Raw genomic sequence first — 18,972 nt, 5'->3', positions numbered from 1 at the left:
TAGCGCCCCCACTGCCGCAGGGCCGAGGGGTACCCGGTACCGGGCCTCTGAGTCTCTGCTCTGGGGTTGTCACGGTGGCTAGGCCCGATCCGTGACCCTGCCGAGGGGCGCACAGTGAATGATGTGACGGATGTAGAAGGTGCAATGCAGCAAATAACGAGGACACCAAGTTGCAGTCTCTTTACCTCTTTACTGAAGGTTTTAAAGTCCTCAGTCCAGAGCGCTGTTACCAGGGCTGTCAGAGACCGGCCGGCCTAAAGACACATCAGGAGTTCTCTTTACAGGTGGGAATCAGTGTCTACCTTCTAGCGCTGGGTGTTGTAGTTCTTCCCTGCTGAGCTCCCGGGATAGTCCTCACAACTGGTTCTGTCTATTTCTGATGTTCGTTCTCTCCGTCCTCCAGGTGATATGGTAGGACGCACCCGTATGACGGGGTAGGCCTGGAGTTCTTCCGGGACCCTAGAGTCGCCCCTCTCCTACAGCTGCCTCCGTTGTCTGCTTAGGTGTTAAGTGAGACAGCCAACCTATAATTGGCTGTCCTGCCGTGGTTTGCAGTAGTACTTAAAGTCTCTTACTTGCTCGGCGTTCTGGCCACCGACTGTTTGCGCCTCAGAAGGATGTTGCCTCGGTCTAACAGCACGACTCCTTCTGGTCCTAATTCCTCTTTACTGTATTCCCGTTGTTCACTGGTTAGTTCTGCTCTTAGGAGTCTGCCAGGATCCCATCCCTGACAGGTCCTCTCACCAGCTCTTCCCAGTTACTTCTCCCTGTCTTCCTGTCCAACCCCCAGTTTTACCAGAGTGTGAGGAGTGGCCTACTAGATAGGACCACCCCCCCTGGTGGCCGGAGTGTGAAGTGTAGTGAGGTGTTACCTGATCAGAGAAACTCCTTTAGTGCAATCAGACGTACCATAGCTCCCCATAGTGGCGGAGCCACAGTACTGCAACGACCAGGACTCTGGGGCGCTGCACTCCCCCCCGGTTAAATCCAGTACTCCGGGACTGGGAAAACAAGAACAACAATACATGTTAACAGGGAACACACAAAATTTTGAAATGCATAAACAAACATAACAGCGCTTCCCTTTATGGGAGGTGAGAACTCTTGAACGTTGCGAAAATTAGGTCATGCACAGTTTATGACTCTCAGTTCAGTGGTTGAAACAGCGGGGACCCCGGGTAAACAAAGGGGTCCCCTTTTTTTGAAAGTTTTTGAGCAATTCACCGTCCATTACTCTATTGTCCATTTTAAAACCTGTAACAAAAGATATGCACACAAGCAATTTCAACTGAATAGCAGCCCTTATTAATACCTCCAAGTTTTGTAGCGGAGGGGAGTTTGATTTTGAGTGCTGCGTGTGGACCTTCGCAGCGCAGGGGTTGCTATTGGCCTAACAGGGCCCGCTATGCTTGCTACCGCTGGTGTAGTGCACTGTCTTCTAGCTACACTTCTAGTGAGTCTGGGTAGCACTGGCAGGTTGGGGCTCTCAGAGCTGCTGCTATCAACAGTGGGTACAGCAGGTTCACCGACAGCAGAGGGAGGATTTGCCGGTACAACGGTTGGCATGGCATCTTCAGGTAGGGCTTGTTGAGGTAGCGGGACCGGATGATCTGGTACCACCATTGTTTCTGGTGGGTCCGGCTGTTGAAACATTAGAACAGGTACCACGATGGCTTGATTTATCTGAGTCCAGGACTGGGGAAAGTCACCAAGGACGGTATGGATCATCTTCTCCTTTTCCACTGGCGGGGAGATTTCCGGGGCCATGTCCCTCTCTCTCAACTTATCGGGGCAGACCTTAAGGTGATCCCTGGATACCGCTGTCGAAGTCTCCCCTCTGTCCTTGCTGATGAGACAGACCTTCGTGTTATCGAAGTCGGATGGCAGGATGGTATACGGTTCCGCTTCCCATTGGTCATCGAGCTTGTGTAATCTCCTCTTTCGTTTAAGTACTTGTTCACCAGGGGACAGGGGAATCGCAGGAGCGTGTTGGTTGTAGTCCCTTTCTTGTTTTTGCCTAGCCTGGGCGAGACTTCTTTCTACACACTCCTGTACCTCGCGGTACCTTCGCTGCCTTTCTGCATCCCAATCGGCATCCGGCGAGGTATCTTCGGGTACTAGGACCCCCATGTCCAAATCAACGGGTAACCGACTAGATCTTCCTCGCATCAGGTACGCTGGAGTACAGTTGGTGGAACTTACTGGGATGTGATTGTACATATCCACCAAGTCAGGCAACTTTGTTGGCCACAGGTTCCGTTCCTCCACAGGCAAGGTCTTCAATAAATCGATTACCACTTGGTTCATCTTCTCACACATCCCGTTGGTTTGAGGATGGTACGGTGTGGTTCTGATCTTCTTACACCCGTACAGTTGACAGAATTCTTGGAACACTTCCGCTTCGAATGCAGGTCCCTGATCAGTCAGTACCTTCTCTGGGTAGCCATAGGGCCTACAAAAGTGCTGCTGGAAGGCCCTGGCGGCAGTCCTGGCCGTTAGATCCTTGACAGGTACAACCACCAAAAACCTGGAGTAGTGGTCCACGATGGTAAGGGCGTAGATATAGCCCGACCGGCTAGGTGTCAGCTTCACATGATCCAGCGCGACCAGTTCGAGCGGCCGCTTGGTGATGATAGGCCGCAGGGGAGCCCGTTGACTGTCACGGTCCTTCCTGCGCAGACTACATGGACCACACTCCCGACACCACTTCTCAATGGTTCTCTTCATGCCAATCCAATAGAACCTCCCTCGGAGGAGCCTTTCCAGCTTCCTCCATCCGAAGTGTCCGGCTCCATCATGGTAGGCTCCCAGAACCATGGGCGCATCTCGCCTTGGCACCACTATCTGCCACACCAATTCATGAGTACGTGGGTCGATGCTCCTCCTGCACAACTTGCCATCATGGATAAACAGTTTGCTTCTCCCCTTCCACAGCTGTTGGGTCTCTTGTGGGTCATCTGGGCCAGGGTGCGACCCTGCCTGCGTCAAGAGCTCTTTCACCCGACGGACCGCGGGGTCACCATCCTGGGTTTCCGCCCACCCGTGATGGGGCAGGGGATTCAGCGTGTCATCCGGTTGGTTCTTGTGCCTGTTCTTCACATGATGAGAGCTCTGAGTGGCTTTGGGGCGATGGAATGCAGGCAGCTCCACCTCTTCAAGTGCCTCCGGGTCTTCTTCCGCTTCTGACAAATTGGGCATTCGGGACAAGGCATCGGCATTGGCATTCTCGTGTCCTGCCCGGTACTTGATGGTGTAATCGTAGTTGGACAGCCGGGCCATCCATCGCTGTTCCAGAGCCCCGAGTTTGGCAGTATCCAGATGCGTTAGCGGATTGTTGTCCGTGAAGATGGTGAATTTCGCGGAGGCCAGGTAGTGTTTGAACCTCTCCGTCACTGCCCAGACAATGGCAAGGAATTCCAGCTTAAAGGAACTGTAGTTGTCAGGGTTCCTTTCCGTGGGACGGAGTTTCCTGCTGGCGTAAGCGATCACCCTTTCTTTGCCTTTCTGGACCTGAGACAGCACGGCTCCTAATCCCACATTGCTGGCATCTGTGTACAGTACAAACGGTTGGTCGTATTCGGGGTAAGCCAGTACCTCTTCTTCCGTCAGTGCCGACTTCAAACAGGTGAAGGATTCCTCCAGCTCCTTGTTCCAATCAAAGGGGGTGTTCCTCCCCTTGGTCTTCTTTGGTTGGCCCACCAACAGGTTTTGCAAGGGTGCGGCCTTCTTGGTGAAGTCCTTAATGAACCTTCGGTAATAGCCTACCAGCCCGAGGAACTGCCGGACTTCGTGGAGGTCACTGGGCTTTGGCCAGTCCTTGATCACTGTGACCTTGTCGGGGTCTGGGGCCACTCCTTCAGCGCTCACCACATGGCCTAGGTACTGCACTTTAGGTTTCAGCAGATGACACTTGGACGGTTTCACCTTTAAGCCGAAGTTGGACAGGACTTCAAACACCTCGGCCAGGTGCTTCAGATGGTCTTCGTAGGTCTTAGAGAAGACAATGACATCATCCAAATACAGCAGCACAGTTTCAAAGTTCATGTGTCCTAGGCAGCACTCCATCATCCTCTGGAACGTCCCGGGAGCATTGCACAATCCGAAGGGCATGTAGTTGAACTCGCAGAGACCCATTGGTGTCGTGAAGGCCGTCTTCTCTTTGTCCGCCTCCGCTACAGGAACCTGCCAGTACCCACTGGTGAGATCTAAGGTAGAGAAGTAGTTAGCAGATTTTAAGGCAGCCAGAGACTCCTCTATCCTGGGCAGTGGGTATGCGTCCTTATGTGTAATGCGATTCAACTGCCTGTAATCAACACACATCCTCATGGTACCATCTTTCTTTTTAACAAGGACTAACGGAGCTGCCCAGGGGCTACAGCTGTCTCTCACCACCCCAGCCTCCTTCATTTCCCGCAGCATGTCCTTGGCACACTGGTAATGAGCTGGGGGTACAGGGCGATATCTCTCTTTTATGGGTCGGTGATCTCCCGTGGGGATGTGATGTTGGATCCCTTTCACCTGCCCAAAATCTAAGGGGTGTTTGCTGAATACCTGCTCGTACTCGTGTACCACCCTGTAGGCCCCCTGTTTTTGATGGGATGGGGTAGAGTCAGTGCCCACATGCAATTCCCGACACCAGTCTTTCGAGTGCTCTGCAGAACCTTTGTTCTCCGCCACGTTTGACGGGACCAAGGGTTCAGGTGTCTGTATCACACTATTATTGACAGTGAACAGTTTGGCGAGCGTGGTATACTTGGTGAGGTGAACCTCTTCCTCCCTACAATTGAGGACACGTACGGGCACTCTCCCCTGGCGGACGTCGACCAACCCCCGGGCTGTCAGAACAGTAGGCCTATTGTCTGAATATACAGGTTCTACCAAGGCCTGGTAGTCCTTACCCCTGAGGCCTATGGCTGCCCGACACCATATTAACATCTCACTCCTGGGGGGTATCGCGATGGGGTTTGAATCACTCACAGTGACACGACCAATCTCACCACCAGTCAGCTCTACCTGCTGTCTCTGCATCAGAGCTCTGATTTCCTTCTGCAGGGCACGTTGCTCGCTGTGGCCAGCAGTTTCTGCCACCTGTTGCAACAAAACAATAACTTCTGCAAGACAATTTTCTATAACATTAGTACCAAGAGTCATCATGGGATTACATTCTCGACGATCAATATCAACAATCACAATCCCTTGGGCTTTCAATTCCACCCGCCCCACCTTGATGGTGACCTCCTTATACCCCACTTGTGGCAACGGCTGACCATTACTGGCTATTATGGTGAAATCATCGTCAGGGCCACGAGTAATATCAGCGTCCTCCCAATACCGTTTATAAAGCACGTAAGGTATAGTCGTCACCTGAGAACCGGTGTCCAGCAAAGCGTTCAAGGGGATTCCATCAACCACTACAGGGAGAACTGGTCGTCCTCCAATATACTTGGTTCTCCAATGCTGCGGGCCTGACCGTCCTACTCCTGGGGGTTGGCCCTTTGCCCCAGGTGTTGCTCGTTTAAAGGACAGTACCTTGCAAGGTGGCCCACCTGGTGACATCGGCGGCAGATGGGTCGTCCGTCCTGATGGAAGCGATCGCTGTCCCGGCCTCTGGTCGGTGGGGTCCTCTTCTGTCGCGTCCAGGGGACATCTTCTGGTCCGGAGGCTAGCTGGATCTTTTCCTTGGGGGCCTCCTGTAGGGACTGCACCGTCCGGGCTAGGGCAGCAACGCTCTTGGTTAGCTCTTGCATCTGGAGGCGAAGTCCTGCAGGGGAGTCGTCCTCGAAGCTCTGGGCGTCGGCCTCCGCGGCAACTGGGGTATCCGATGCCACCTCCTGGTGGTATGTGAGAGCGGGGCGCCTGGGTGGTATTGCGCGGCTGGGCTGTCGCTCCTGCAATGCCTGGATAGCCTTATCTTTGAATTGCGCAAAAGTCAAGTCTGGATTTTGCATGGCCAGGAAGTGCAATTGGCCCCGCTGGTGACTGCACAGGAGCCCCTCAATGAACCGCTCCTTCAGAAGTTTATCCTCAGCTTGCATGCTGCCGGGGTCACTCTGCTTAATGGCCTGCATCGCCTCTTGGAGATTAAGGGCATAGTCCCGTAAGCTATCCTGCGGCCTTTGTTTGCATCCATAGAAAGTCAGTTTAATTTCTGTAGCAGTGCGAGTATCGAAGGTGGCTTTAAGCTTTGCAAAAATCTGCTGTGCCGTTCCCTTATCCGCGGCGGGCCAGGACTTCACTTCTCTCAGAGCCGCCCCAAAGAGTTGGCCGATTATCATATGAACCTTCTGAGGCTCTGTCAGGGGATAGAACTCGAGCAGGCTGCAGAGCCCTTCTTTAAAGTCAGTGAATGTATGCGACTCCCCAGAGTATCGTGGGAGCCAGGCCGCTCCGGGCAGGTACGGCATGGAGAAGGGCATTATGGCTTTTGTGTTAGCGGCAGTGTCCGACTGGCTGAGGGGGACAGCGGGTTCTGCGGCAACTGGTGGTGGTATTAGGGCCGCGGCTTCACTCGCTGCGGGGACCGGAGCTGCCCCTGCGTCCGCGGCTGCGGCCGCCACCTCCTCTCCTCCCGACTCGGACATGGCTGTCCCTTCCTCCCACTAACCTGCTGGAGGTCGGAGTTCCTCTTCCGGGATTGGCGCCTTACTGCGCTTTCCGTTCCGCGCTTCTTTTGGCTGGTTCCGCCCACGAAGCTAAGGCTCCTCCCTCCGTGCGCGGCAATGGCGAATTTTGGCGGTAAATGGCAATACACAGTCCAAGCACAATAAATCACAGTTCCAAGGCACACATGACCTGATTCTTCAGGCTTAAGTAGATCCTGTTCGTGACGCCAAGTTTGTAGCGCCCCCACTGCCGCAGGGCCGAGGGGTACCCGGTACCGGGCCTCTGAGTCTCTGCTCTGGGGTTGTCACGGTGGCTAGGCCCGATCCGTGACCCTGCCGAGGGGCGCACAGTGAATGATGTGACGGATGTAGAAGGTGCAATGCAGCAAATAACGAGGACACCAAGTTGCAGTCTCTTTACCTCTTTACTGAAGGTTTTAAAGTCCTCAGTCCAGAGCGCTGTTACCAGGGCTGTCAGAGACCGGCCGGCCTAAAGACACATCAGGAGTTCTCTTTACAGGTGGGAATCAGTGTCTACCTTCTAGCGCTGGGTGTTGTAGTTCTTCCCTGCTGAGCTCCCGGGATAGTCCTCACAACTGGTTCTGTCTATTTCTGATGTTCGTTCTCTCCGTCCTCCAGGTGATATGGTAGGACGCACCCATATGACGGGGTAGGCCTGGAGTTCTTCCGGGACCCTAGAGTCGCCCCTCTCCCACAGCTGCCTCCGTTGTCTGCTTAGGTGTTAAGTGAGACAGCCAACCTATAATTGGCTGTCCTGCCGTGGTTTGCAGTAGTACTTAAAGTCTCTTACTTGCTCGGCGTTCCGGCCACCGACTGTTTGCGCCTCAGAAGGATGTTGCCTCGGTCTAACAGCACGACTCCTTCTGGTCCTAATTCCTCTTTACTGTATTCCCGTTGTTCACTGGTTAGTTCTGCTCTTAGGAGTCTGCCAGGATCCCATCCTTGACAGGTCCTCTCACCAGCTCTTCCCAGTTACTTCTCCCTGTCTTCCTGTCCAACCCCCAGTTTTACCAGAGTGTGAGGAGTGGCCTACTAGATAGGACCACCCCCCCTGGTGGCCGGAGTGTGAAGTGTAGTGAGGTGTTACCTGATCAGAGAAACTCCTTTAGTGCAATCAGACGTACCATAGCTCCCCATAGTGGCGGAGCCACAGTACTGCAACGACCAGGACTCTGGGGCGCTGCACTATCATGTATGTAGCACAAGGGTCCATGCAGAGCCGTCCGCAATCATTTAGACAGGCTGACCACCCTTCTATGGGCACAGAACGATTGTTAATATGATTGTCCTGTGCACATAGTACGACATTTTATCAGCAGCACATGCCCTCGTTACACAAAATGATGTGCTGACAATAATTTTTACACATTAAATAGGTCAAACAGGCTGATCATCGGGAGACAAGCGTTCCTAAGAACACTACTTCTCAATTTATTAGCGGCATCTAAGTGGGCTCTTAATTTAGAACTTTTGGCATTTTTGCGCCAGATTTGGTCAGCTTTGACAAAATGGGTGGAGCAGGGGAGAAATCGGGTGGAATTGTGCCTGGCTAAGCCCGCCAGTCATATTCATTAATACTGACTTTGTTTCTTATGTCAGAAGACACTGACTGTGGTGGCATTATTGGTGAGGAGCAGATAGGGGCTCGCAAACAGAGGAGATGAGTCAAATTCAATACATTACATGCACCTCTTAATGAATTTGTTAGATCATCCTCCAGTGTGCCCTTCATTAAGATTGATGTACGCCACGCCCGCCTTAATAAATTGGCCTCATTGCCTTTTGTCATGTATCAGCTCTTTGATTTTCTCTATATAGTGTTGTTTTCAGTCAGATTCGCCTCTGCTATCTCTCATGTTTTGCAGGTGATAGTATGCTCGTACTACGCGCACCATCTTTGTGTGTTTAGCCTGGACACCGTCAGCCATCTGCACACTCTGGAGGACAAGACGTCAATGCTCATTTTACACAATGCAGCTTTAACTTACAATGGCAGCTTTTTGGTGCTCTCCAATTACTGTGATGCTGAAAAAACGAGCTATGTAACTTTATGGGATCTTCAGAATGGACTGGTAATATATAATATCGGCCATGCGTTTTGTGATTGACTGCAATTTTAACAAAAGTTGGTTGTAACAATTTTGTGCTATTAATGGAGATACTCAGAACTCAAGTTACCAGATGTAGTTACCCTGGTTGGATTTTCATACATGAAATTATCAAAATCTGATCACAAAATCCACAAACTGTGAGGCTGGGTAGAGGTCTGAGGTAAAAAGTCAAGAGAGTACGTCAAAGACAGAGGGGTGAGACGAAGGCATAGTCAGGAAACAGTGTGAGGTCAATATTGCAAGAAGTTAGCCCATCATAACAAAAGGGCTAGGCAAACCGGTGGTCAAGACGAGTCCAAAGTCGAACAGCAAAGATCAGAATACAAGACTAGGAGCACAGAGCAAGCACATAACTCATGAGCAAAGCTACAACTGGCAACAATCCATCAGAGAGCTGGTTAAATAGCCAGGTAATTGCTCTGGACAAGAGACACATGGCTGAAGCCCAGGAACACACTGGTCCTGATTGGACGGCTACACTATCACTCCAGGCCGGACTGGCCATTTGGCAATTCTGGCAAATGCCAGAAGGGCTGGTCTGGTTGTGGGCTGCCTTGTCTGCTACGTTGTTAACAGAATCAATGTTCTCAAGACACCCATACTGTTAACAGTTGTGACGGAGCACAAAGCCGGTCACTCCGTCACTTACCCCAGCAGGCCGTGGGTATAATTAGAAATATTGGTGTTGTAGTAAATCTTCCTTTCCTCCATCCAGGGTAATATTAGTGATATATCCCATCTGGTTCATGGGGACGGGGACAACATGGGCCTGTGTGATTTCAAATGCCAGGGCTGAATTTCATCCCCAGTCCGTACCTGCTATCACTCAAGACACGGACAGCTCAGCACACCCCTGCATCCGATTAGATGGCTGAGCTGTCCATGACCTCATTGACAGCTCAGCATGCCCCATTCCTAGATAGGATGGCAGAACTGTCATTCACTGCGTCCAGATACTCAGATAGGAGGAATCATGACAACCATCACAAAATAAAACATCTCATAAAGATGTTTCCTTTGCCATTGAACCTTCCATCCTTCAGGTAAGCTACAAAACAAGAAACATATACACTACCGTTCAAAAGTTTAGGGTCACCCAGACAATTTTGTGTTTTCCATGTAATCTCATACTTTTATTAATCAAATGAGTTGCTAAATGAATTGAAAATCTAGTCCAGACATTAACAAGGTTTGAAAAAAAGTTTTTTATTTGAATATAGATAAATTAGAGCAGCAAGCAAGCAAGGATACTTATCATTTTCTGCTGTTTTAACACGCCTCAAACTTTGTTTTAGTTAAAGAATGCTCCCTTTGGAGCAATTACAGCATTGCAGACCTTTGGCATTCTAGCAGTTAATTTGCTGAGGTAATCTGGAGAAATTTCACCCCATGCTTCCATAGGGCAAAAAATGGAGACACAAAGCGCAAAATAGGGTCTTATCCTACAGATAACCAAGAGAGCTTTCTTAGAATTGCTCACCTGATTTTATTGAATGAAGAGCATGTAGCGATTTCGGCTGCTGCAGATCCACAAGCCGATCAACGGCCGTATGACAATATAAACTGTGCAGGAGGTATGGGTTAAATCCGCGCTGCCTTAATGATGAAGTTCCAAGGATAATAAAATTAGATGGTGGTTTATTCAACGCGTTTCAAGGTCAGTGCGACCTCTTCTTCAGGAAATTCCACATACCCCATGCTTCCAGAAGCCCCTCCCACAAGTTGGTTTGGCTTGATGGGCACTTTTGGCGTACCATACGGTCAAGCTGCTCCCACAACAGCTCAATGGGGTTGAGATCTGGTGACTGCGCTGGCCACTCCATTACAGATAGAATACCAGCTGCCTACTTCTTCCCTAAATAGTTCTTGCATAATTACACACAGGGTATGGCATTGGGTTGCAAAATGGAGTGATAGCCTTCCTTATTCAAAATCCCTTTTACCTTGTACAAATCTCCCACTTTACCAGCACCAAAGCAACCCCAGACCATCACATAACCTCCACCATGCTTGACAGATGGCGTCAGGCACTCTTCCAGCATCTTTTCAATTGTTCTGTGTCTCACATACACCTCAAACCTGGATTCGTCTGTCCATAACACTTTTTTCCAATCTTCCTCTGTCCAGTGTCTGTGTTCTTTTGCCATATTAATCTTTTCCTTTTATTAGTCAGTCTCAGATATGACTTTTTCTTTGTCACTCTGCCCTGAAGGCCAGCATCCCGGAGTCACCTCTTCACTGTAGACATTGACATTGGCATTTTGCGTGTACTATTTAATGAAACTGTCAGTTGAGGATCAGTGAGGCGTCGATTTCTCAAACTACAGACTCTAATGTACTTTTCTTGATGCTCAGTTGTGCAGCGGGACCTACCACTTCTCTTTCTACTCTGGTTAGAGCCTGTTTGTGCTCTCCTCTGAAGGGAGTAGTACACACCGTTGTAGGAAATCTTCAGTTTCTTGGCAATTTCTCGCATGGAATAGCCTTCATTTCTGAGAACAACAATATACTGTCGAGTTTACATGAAAGTTCTTTTTTTTCTGGCCATTTTGAGAGTTTAATGGAACCAACAAATGTAATGCTCCAGATCCTCAACTAGCTCAAAGGAAGGTCAGGTTTATAGGTTCTCTAATCAGCAAAACTGTTTTCAGCTGTGCTAACATACTTGCACAAGGGTTTTCAAGGGTATTCTAACCATCCATTAGCCTTCTTACACAGTTAGCAAACACAAAGTACCATAAGAACACTGGAGTGATGGTTGTTGGAAATGGGCCTCTATACACCTATGAAGATATTGCATTACAAACCAGATGTTTGCAGCTAGGATAGTCATTTACCACATTAACAATGTATAGAGTGTATTTCTGAATCATTTAATGTTAGCTTTATTTAAAAAATAAGGAAATTTCTAAGTGACCCTAAAATTTTGAATGGTAGTGTAAATATTTTTAACTTGTCATTTAGGATCACCATGGCTCACTCATACTTCATGCCGTTGCACGTCAATGCAGTATAGGATAAGGTGGTGATGAGTATTAGAGTTAGGCCCATTTCACATATGTTTTGCAGTCCAAGTACAGACCATAGTCTACATACTGACAGCGTGTCTCTTTCAACCTGAAATCGACAGCATATATGAAGTTGTCAAGTTCAGGTCAGGCGACCCCACACCTAGCCTGTATTTGGACTGTGAAATACAGATGTGAGAAAAAAGACATCACTAATATTCCACCAGCTTTGCTATTAGTATCACTGTGTCAGTACTTGCCATCAATGTTCAAAGTTTTGAATACTTGAGTTGAAAATTAATGTCATTTAAAGGGAACCTGTCATCAGGAAAATGCTGTCTAATCTGCAGGCAGCATCTTATAGAGAAAGACGAGCTGAGTATATTGATATGTAGTTTTGTGAGAAAAGATCCAGTATAACCCATGTTTTAATCATTTAAACCTCTGCTCTTTTGGAACCTTTGGGTCCAGTTGACGGTCCTATCAGTGACTCAGTATAAAAACTAAAATCTTGATTATTGTGCTCTACTGAAGAAGTTGCATGTCTGTCCTTTCAACTCTTCTCTTTTCTGTGATGAAAATTTACCTGACCAGTTATACCAGGAAACAGATGAAATTACTGCTCTTACAGTCCCTGAAAATGATTGACAGTAAAAAAAAAACCTTTTTAGTCTTTTGTTTGATGTCAGCAATGTCCACCTTTATATCTTTAATACTTTAATATAACAGTAAGACTTTTCTCTGTAGGTCAAGAAACGATTGAAAAATGAACCAAATATTTGTTGCATGGCTATTACTGATGAGGCAGACAGAGTAGTTTTTGGTGTGATGTCGGAAAACATGTAAGTGTAAGAAATATATATATATATTTTATAAATTAGAACTTAATATTCACAACAATTGATAACTGACATATGAAATACCTAACCCACAAAAATCTATTACCCATTAGTAAGGATAGAGCCATACTGCATTTTTAGGTCTTCTTAAAAAAACACTGAATCACTGCATAATAATAACTATGTTTAATTTTCTTCTGAACGTGTCAATGGGATATGTTTTGGTATCCTTTGTGTTAATGTTTATGTAGTAAGTAAAGAAAAGAACACCATGTTTAGATGAAACAGTTTTGTCTTGGATTTTTTACATTAAAATCATGCTGAAAAATCTGCATAGTTAATTACGGTAACATTTTTCCTATATATTTACAGAATAAGGGTTTGGGATCCTTTCAAGCGTAAGAACAAAATAATCCCAGGATATGAAAACCTCTGTCTTACAGTAAATAGCAAAATGCAAATCATAGAAAAAGGAGCCAAAGCAATTCTACTGTCAAGTAAGTGTCCATATCTCTCTGAATATCAGGCAATATATATAGGGCATGCTTGCCATGTCTGGAACGATAAGGAGGTTACTGAACCAACGGGACATCTGGATGATATGGCAAATGTCCGGTTCCCCATCGTATTTCCTAGTAATATTTCAGGACGCTTCCCAAGGGTACAATTTTGTAAAGTGTACTTTACAACAAAAAAGGAGATACCAAAATTGCTAATAAAAAGTGCATGTAGCACAGCTTGCAACATTTTTGCCATATGGAACATGAATCCAATAGTACATATTTGTATAAAATACATTTGTTTTCTGCATTGTATCAGTCTTTCTTTCTAATGGTCCCACTGGAGTCCAATCCCTCATCCATCTAAAACCACAAAATGAAAACATATGCCTGTATTACTGTCATATTAGACAAGAGATAAATTCCAGTTTGAATTAGTTTAAAAAAAAACACAAATAAATCTCTACCCCTGGATGTTAGGGTAAAAATTCAGTCCAGGACTGCTGGTGTTTTTGGTCTAGTCCTAGAATTCCATATAGGTGTATTCTCCCAGTGGCTGTGAAGAAGAAAGTTCCTACCTTGGCCATATGAAAAAAGTAATCCATAAATTACATAGTGCAGGTCTTCCAGCTATTTTAGGCAAAAGCAGATTTTTATTTTATTTTCACACAAATGAGATAAAAAGTCCTCATCAGTTAAAAGATCCATGTGCAGCACTGATCATCAAGTCCAATCCTGGTTTTCACCAACACTTGCTTCTTCTGGGTCAGTTTCATTTTTTGGGCAAAGGTATTGGGACACACATTTTACTCACTGAATTCAGATTGTTTTTTTATTCCTATCGCTACAGGTGTATAAAATCCAGCCTCGTAGCCATGCCCATGCAGTCTACCGAAATGTGCACATGGTAGAGTAACAGTATGCTACCTGTTGTGAACTCCGTTTTCAGGCTCCCTCTTGTGGTCACAGATGGTATTGTGTGACTTTGGTTTTTTGGCTCCCCCTGGTGGTTTGGTTTATTATCCTGCGGGTCTGGCTGGATCAGCTGCCTCGTTATTCACCAGGGAGGCTCCTATTTAGCTCTGCTTCACTTCCACTTGTTGCCGGCTGTCAATGTATTCAGTGCTATTCTGATTACTCCTGATTATCCCATTTTCTGCCTCTTCAGGATAAGCTAAGTTCTGTTTGAATATTTTTTGCTCATCTGCCTGCAATATGATTTCAGTGTATGATGAGTCTAGTCCAGCTTGCTAATATGTGATTTCTTTTTGCTGGTAAGCTCTGGGGTACGGAGTTGCTTCCCCCGCACCGTTAGTTGGTGCGGGGGAATTGATGCTACACCATTGGCTACGAATAAACCTCAGTACTGGACACAAGTGACCATGTGCATGACTCCTATTCATCATGAGGTGATTCGCTTTCTTGTATTGCATAATTTGCATGATGTTGTTGTGTTGGGCCTGCCATGGTTGCAGACTCATAATCCAGTCCTGGATTGGAAAGCAATGTCTGTGTCAAGTTGGGGTTGTCAGGGAATTCATGGCGACGCTCCTGTGGTGTCAATTGCTTCATCCACTCCTTCTGAGGTCCCTGCGTTTTTGTCGGATTACCAGGATGTATTTGATGAGCCCAAACTCAGTTCTCTACCTCCTCATAGGGATTGTGATTGTGCTATAAATTTGATTCCTGGTAGTAAGTTTCCTAAGGGACGACTTTTCAATTTGTCAGTGCCGGAGCATGCTGCTATGCGGAGTTATATAAAGGAGTCTTTGGAGAAAGGACTTATTCACCCCTCCTCCTCCCCTCTTGGTGCGGGGTTCTTCTTTGTGGCTAAGAAGGATGGTTCCCTGAGACCTTGTATTGATTATCGCCTTCTAAACAAAATCACGGTCAAATTTCAGTATCCTTTGCCATTGTTATCTGATCTGTTTGCTCGCATTAGGGGGTCTAGTTGGTTCACCAAGATAGATCTTCGTGGTGCGTATAACCTTGTGCGTATTAAGCAGGGTGATGAATGGAAAACTGCATTTAATACGCCCGAAGGCCATTTTGAGTACTTGGTGATGCCTTTTGGACTTTCTAACGCTCCTTCTGTCTTTCAGTCCTTAATGCACGACATCTTCCGCGAATATCTGGATAAATTTATGATTGTGTATCTGGATGATATTCTGTTTTTTTTCGGATGATTGGGAGTCCCATGTTAAGCAGGTCAGGATGGTGTTTCAGGTCCTGCGTGCCAATGCTTTATTTGTGAAGGGCTCAAAATGTCTTTTTGGAGTCCAGAAGGTTTCTTTTTTGGGTTTCATTTTTTCTCCTTCTGCTATTGAGATGGACCCAGTCAAGGTTCAGGCTATTCATGACTGGACTCAGCCTACATCTGTTAAGAGTCTTCAGAAGTTCTTGGGTTTTGCTAATTTTTACCGTCGCTTCATCGCTAATTTTTCTGGTGTTGTTAAGCCATTGACGGATTTGACCAAGAAGGGTTCTGATGTTACTAATTGGTCTCCTGCGGCTGTGGAGGCCTTTCGGGAGCTGAAGCGCCAGTTTTCTTCGGCTCCGGTCTTATGTCAGCCAGACGTCTCCCTTCCTTTCCAGGTCGAGGTTGATGCTTCTGAGATTGGAGCGGGGGCTGTTTTGTCGCAGAGAAGCTCTGATGGCTCTGTGATGAAGCCATGTGCTTTCTTTTCAAGAAAGTTTTCGCCTGCCGAGCGGAATTATGATGTTGGTAATCAGGAGTTGTTGGCTATGAAGTGGGCATTTGAGGAGTGGCGACATTGGCTCGAGGGAGCTAAGCATCGTGTGGTGGTCTTGACTGATCACAAGAATTTGATTTATCTCGAGTCGGCCAAGCGGCTGAATCCTAGACAGGCTCGTTGGTCGTTGTTTTTCTCTCGTTTTGATTTCGTGGTCTCATACCTGCCTGGTTCGAAGAATGTGAAGGCTGATGCTCTTTCTAGGAGTTTTGTGCCTGACTCTCCTGGTGATTCAGAGCCAGCTGGTATTCTCAGAGAAGGGGTGATTTTGTCTGCCATCTCCCCAGATTTGCGACGAGTGCTGCAGGAGTTTCAGGCGGATAGACCTGACCGTTGTCCACCGGAGAGACTGTTTGTCCCGGATAGATGGACCAGCAGAGTTATTTCCGAGGTTCATTCTTCGGTGTTGGCAGGCCATCCTGGGATTTTTGGTACCAGAGATTTGGTGGCTAGGTCCTTCTGGTGGCCTTCCTTGTCGCGGGATGTGCGTTCCTTTGTGCAGTCTTGTGGAATTTGTGCTCGGGCTAAGCCTTGCTGTTCTCGTGCCAGTGGCTTGTTGTTGCCTTTGCCTGTCCCGAAGAGGCCTTGGACGCACATTTCCATGGATTTTATTTCAGATCTCCCTGTCTCTCAGAGAATGTCGGTCATTTGGGTGGTGTGTGATCGTTTTTCTAAAATGGTCCATTTGGTGCCCTTGCCTAAGTTGCCTTCCTCCTCCGAGTTGGTTCCTCTGTTTTTTCAAAATGTGGTTCGTTTGCACGGGATCCCTGAAAATATTGTTTCCGACAGAGGATCCCAGTTTGTGTCTAGATTTTGGCGGACCTTTTGTGCTAAGATGGGCATTAATTTGTCTTTTTCGTCGGCCTTCCATCCTCAGACGAATGGCCAAACCGAGCGCACTAATCAGACTTTGGAAACCTATTTAAGATGTTTTGTTTCTGCTGATCAGGACGACTGGGTGACTTTTTTGCCATTGGCCGAGTTTGCCCTTAATAATCGGGCTAGTTCTGCTACTTTGGTTTCGCCTTTTTTTTGTAATTCAGGGTTTCATCCTCGTTTTTCCTCGGGTCAGGTGGAGCCTTCTGACTGTCCTGGAGTGGATGTTGTGGTGGATAGGTTGCATCAGATTTGGAATCATGTGGTGGACAATTTGAAGCTGTCACAAGAGAAGGCTCAGTGCTTTGCCAACCGCCGTCGCTGTGTGGGTCCCCGACTTCGCGTTGGGGATTTGGTGTGGTTGTCTTCTCGCTTTGTTCCTATGAAGGTCTCCTCTCCTAAGTTTAAGCCTCGGTTTATCGGTCCTTATAAGATTTTGGAAGTCCTTAACCCTGTGTCATTTAGTTTGGACCTCCCGGCGTCGTTTGCTATTCATGATGTGTTCCATCGGTCGTTGTTGCGGAGGTATGTGGTGCCTGTGGTTCCTTCGGTTGAGCCTCCTGCCCCTGTGCTGGTTGAGGGAGAATTGGAATACGTGGTGGAGAAGATCTTGGATTCTCGTATTTCTAGACGGAGGCTTCAGTATTTGGTTAAGTGGAAAGGCTATGGCCAGGAGGATAATTCCTGGGTTGTCGCCTCTGATGTTCATGCGGCCGATTTGGTTCGTGCCTTCCATGTGGCTCACCCTGATCGCCCTGGGGGTTTTGATGAGGGTTCGGTGACCCCTCCTCAAGGGGGGGTACTGTTGTGAACTCAGTTTTCAGGCTCCCTCTTGTGGTCACAGATGGTATTGTGTGACTTTGGTTTTTTGGCTCCCCCTGGTGGTTTGGTTTATTATCCTGCTGGGCTGGCTGGATCAGCTGCCTCGTTATTCACCAGGGAGGCTCCTATTTAGCTCTGCTTCACTTCCACTTGTTGCCAGCTGTCAATGTATTCAGTGCTATTCTGATTACTCCTGATTATCCCGTTTTCTGCCTCTTCAGGATAAGCTAAGTTCTGTTTGAATATTTTTTGCTCATGTGCCTGCAATATGATTTCTGTGTATGATGAGTCTAGTCCAGCTTGCTAATATGTGATTTCTTTTTGCTGGTAAGCTCTGGGGTACGGAGTTGCTTCCCCCGCACCGTTAGTTGGTGCGGGGGCTCGAGCAATCTCTGCGTGGATATTTTGAATAGGGTTTTTTATTGACCGCACAGTTCCCTTTCTATTTTCTGCTATCTAGTATTAGCGGGCCTCATTTGCTAAATCTGATTTCATCTCTGCGTTTGTGCTTTCCCCTTAACTCACCGTTAATATTTGTGGGGGGCTATTCTATATCTTTGGGGTCATTCCACTGAGGCAAGAGAGGACTTTCTTTCCCTCCAGGAATAGTCAGTTTCTCAGGCCGTGAAGAGACGTCTAGGATTTTTAGGTAACGTTCCACGGCTGCCTATAGTTGTTTGCGGATAGGATCAGGTTGCGGTCAATCTAGTTACCACTTCCCCAGAGCTAGTAGTCTGTTCAGTTCTTAGCTAGTTCGACCTGCGATCCTTGCCACTAGGATCATAACAGCTACCTTCCTAAACAAGACAATTTGTGAAATTTCTTCTCTCCTAAATATTCCATCTACTGTGAGTGGTACAATTGAAAAGTGGAAGCGATTCACACAAACCTAGCCTTGTAGCAAACCATGTACATCCATTATAAGTTCATGCTAAAAACATACAACTCTGCCCTCCACCTCTCCAAACAAACCTATTTCAACACCCTCATCACCTCACTGTCCAATAACCCTAAACGTCTCTTTGACACTTTCCAGTCCCTACTCAACCCAAGAATGCAGGCCCCAACCACGGATCTCCGCGCTGACGATCTGGCCAATTACTTCAAAGAAAAAATTGACAACACTCGACAGGAAATCATCTCCCAATCTCTTCATACCATGCACTGTCCTCCCTCCCCCATTGCAGCTAGTGCACTCTCTGACTTGAACCAGTTACAGAAGAAGAAGTAATCGGGCTCTTTGCATCTTCTCGCCCAACCAATTGCACCAGTGACCCCATTCCGTCACATCTCCTGCAGTCCCTTTCCCCGGCTGTCACCTCTCACCTAACAAAAATATTCAACCTTTCTCTCACTTCCGGTATTTTTCCCTCCTCATTTAAGCATGCCATCATACATCCATTACTTAAAAAACCCTCCCTCGACCAAAACTGTGCCACT

The 18,972-nt window shown here is 47.4% G+C and overlaps 1 protein-coding gene across 1 annotated transcript in view; it reads left to right on the top strand.

Annotated features, from left to right (window-relative positions):
- LOC143793014 (uncharacterized) overlaps positions 1–18,972 on the top strand; it is a 195,081-nt gene that overhangs the window by 170,034 nt on the left and 6,075 nt on the right. The window contains exons 29-31 of the mRNA XM_077279566.1: positions 8,489–8,695; positions 12,490–12,584; positions 12,954–13,078. Of these exons, the coding sequence (XP_077135681.1) occupies positions 8,489–8,695; positions 12,490–12,584; positions 12,954–13,078 (427 nt within the window). The remainder of the gene's footprint in view (positions 1–8,488; positions 8,696–12,489; positions 12,585–12,953; positions 13,079–18,972) is intronic.

The sequence above is a fragment of the Ranitomeya variabilis genome, chromosome 1, assembly GCF_051348905.1.
Source record: "Ranitomeya variabilis isolate aRanVar5 chromosome 1, aRanVar5.hap1, whole genome shotgun sequence".
NCBI lineage: Eukaryota > Metazoa > Chordata > Amphibia > Anura > Dendrobatidae > Ranitomeya > Ranitomeya variabilis.
The sequence above is the reverse complement of the archived record's forward strand: the minus strand, read 5'-3'. Positions and strand labels throughout refer to the sequence as shown.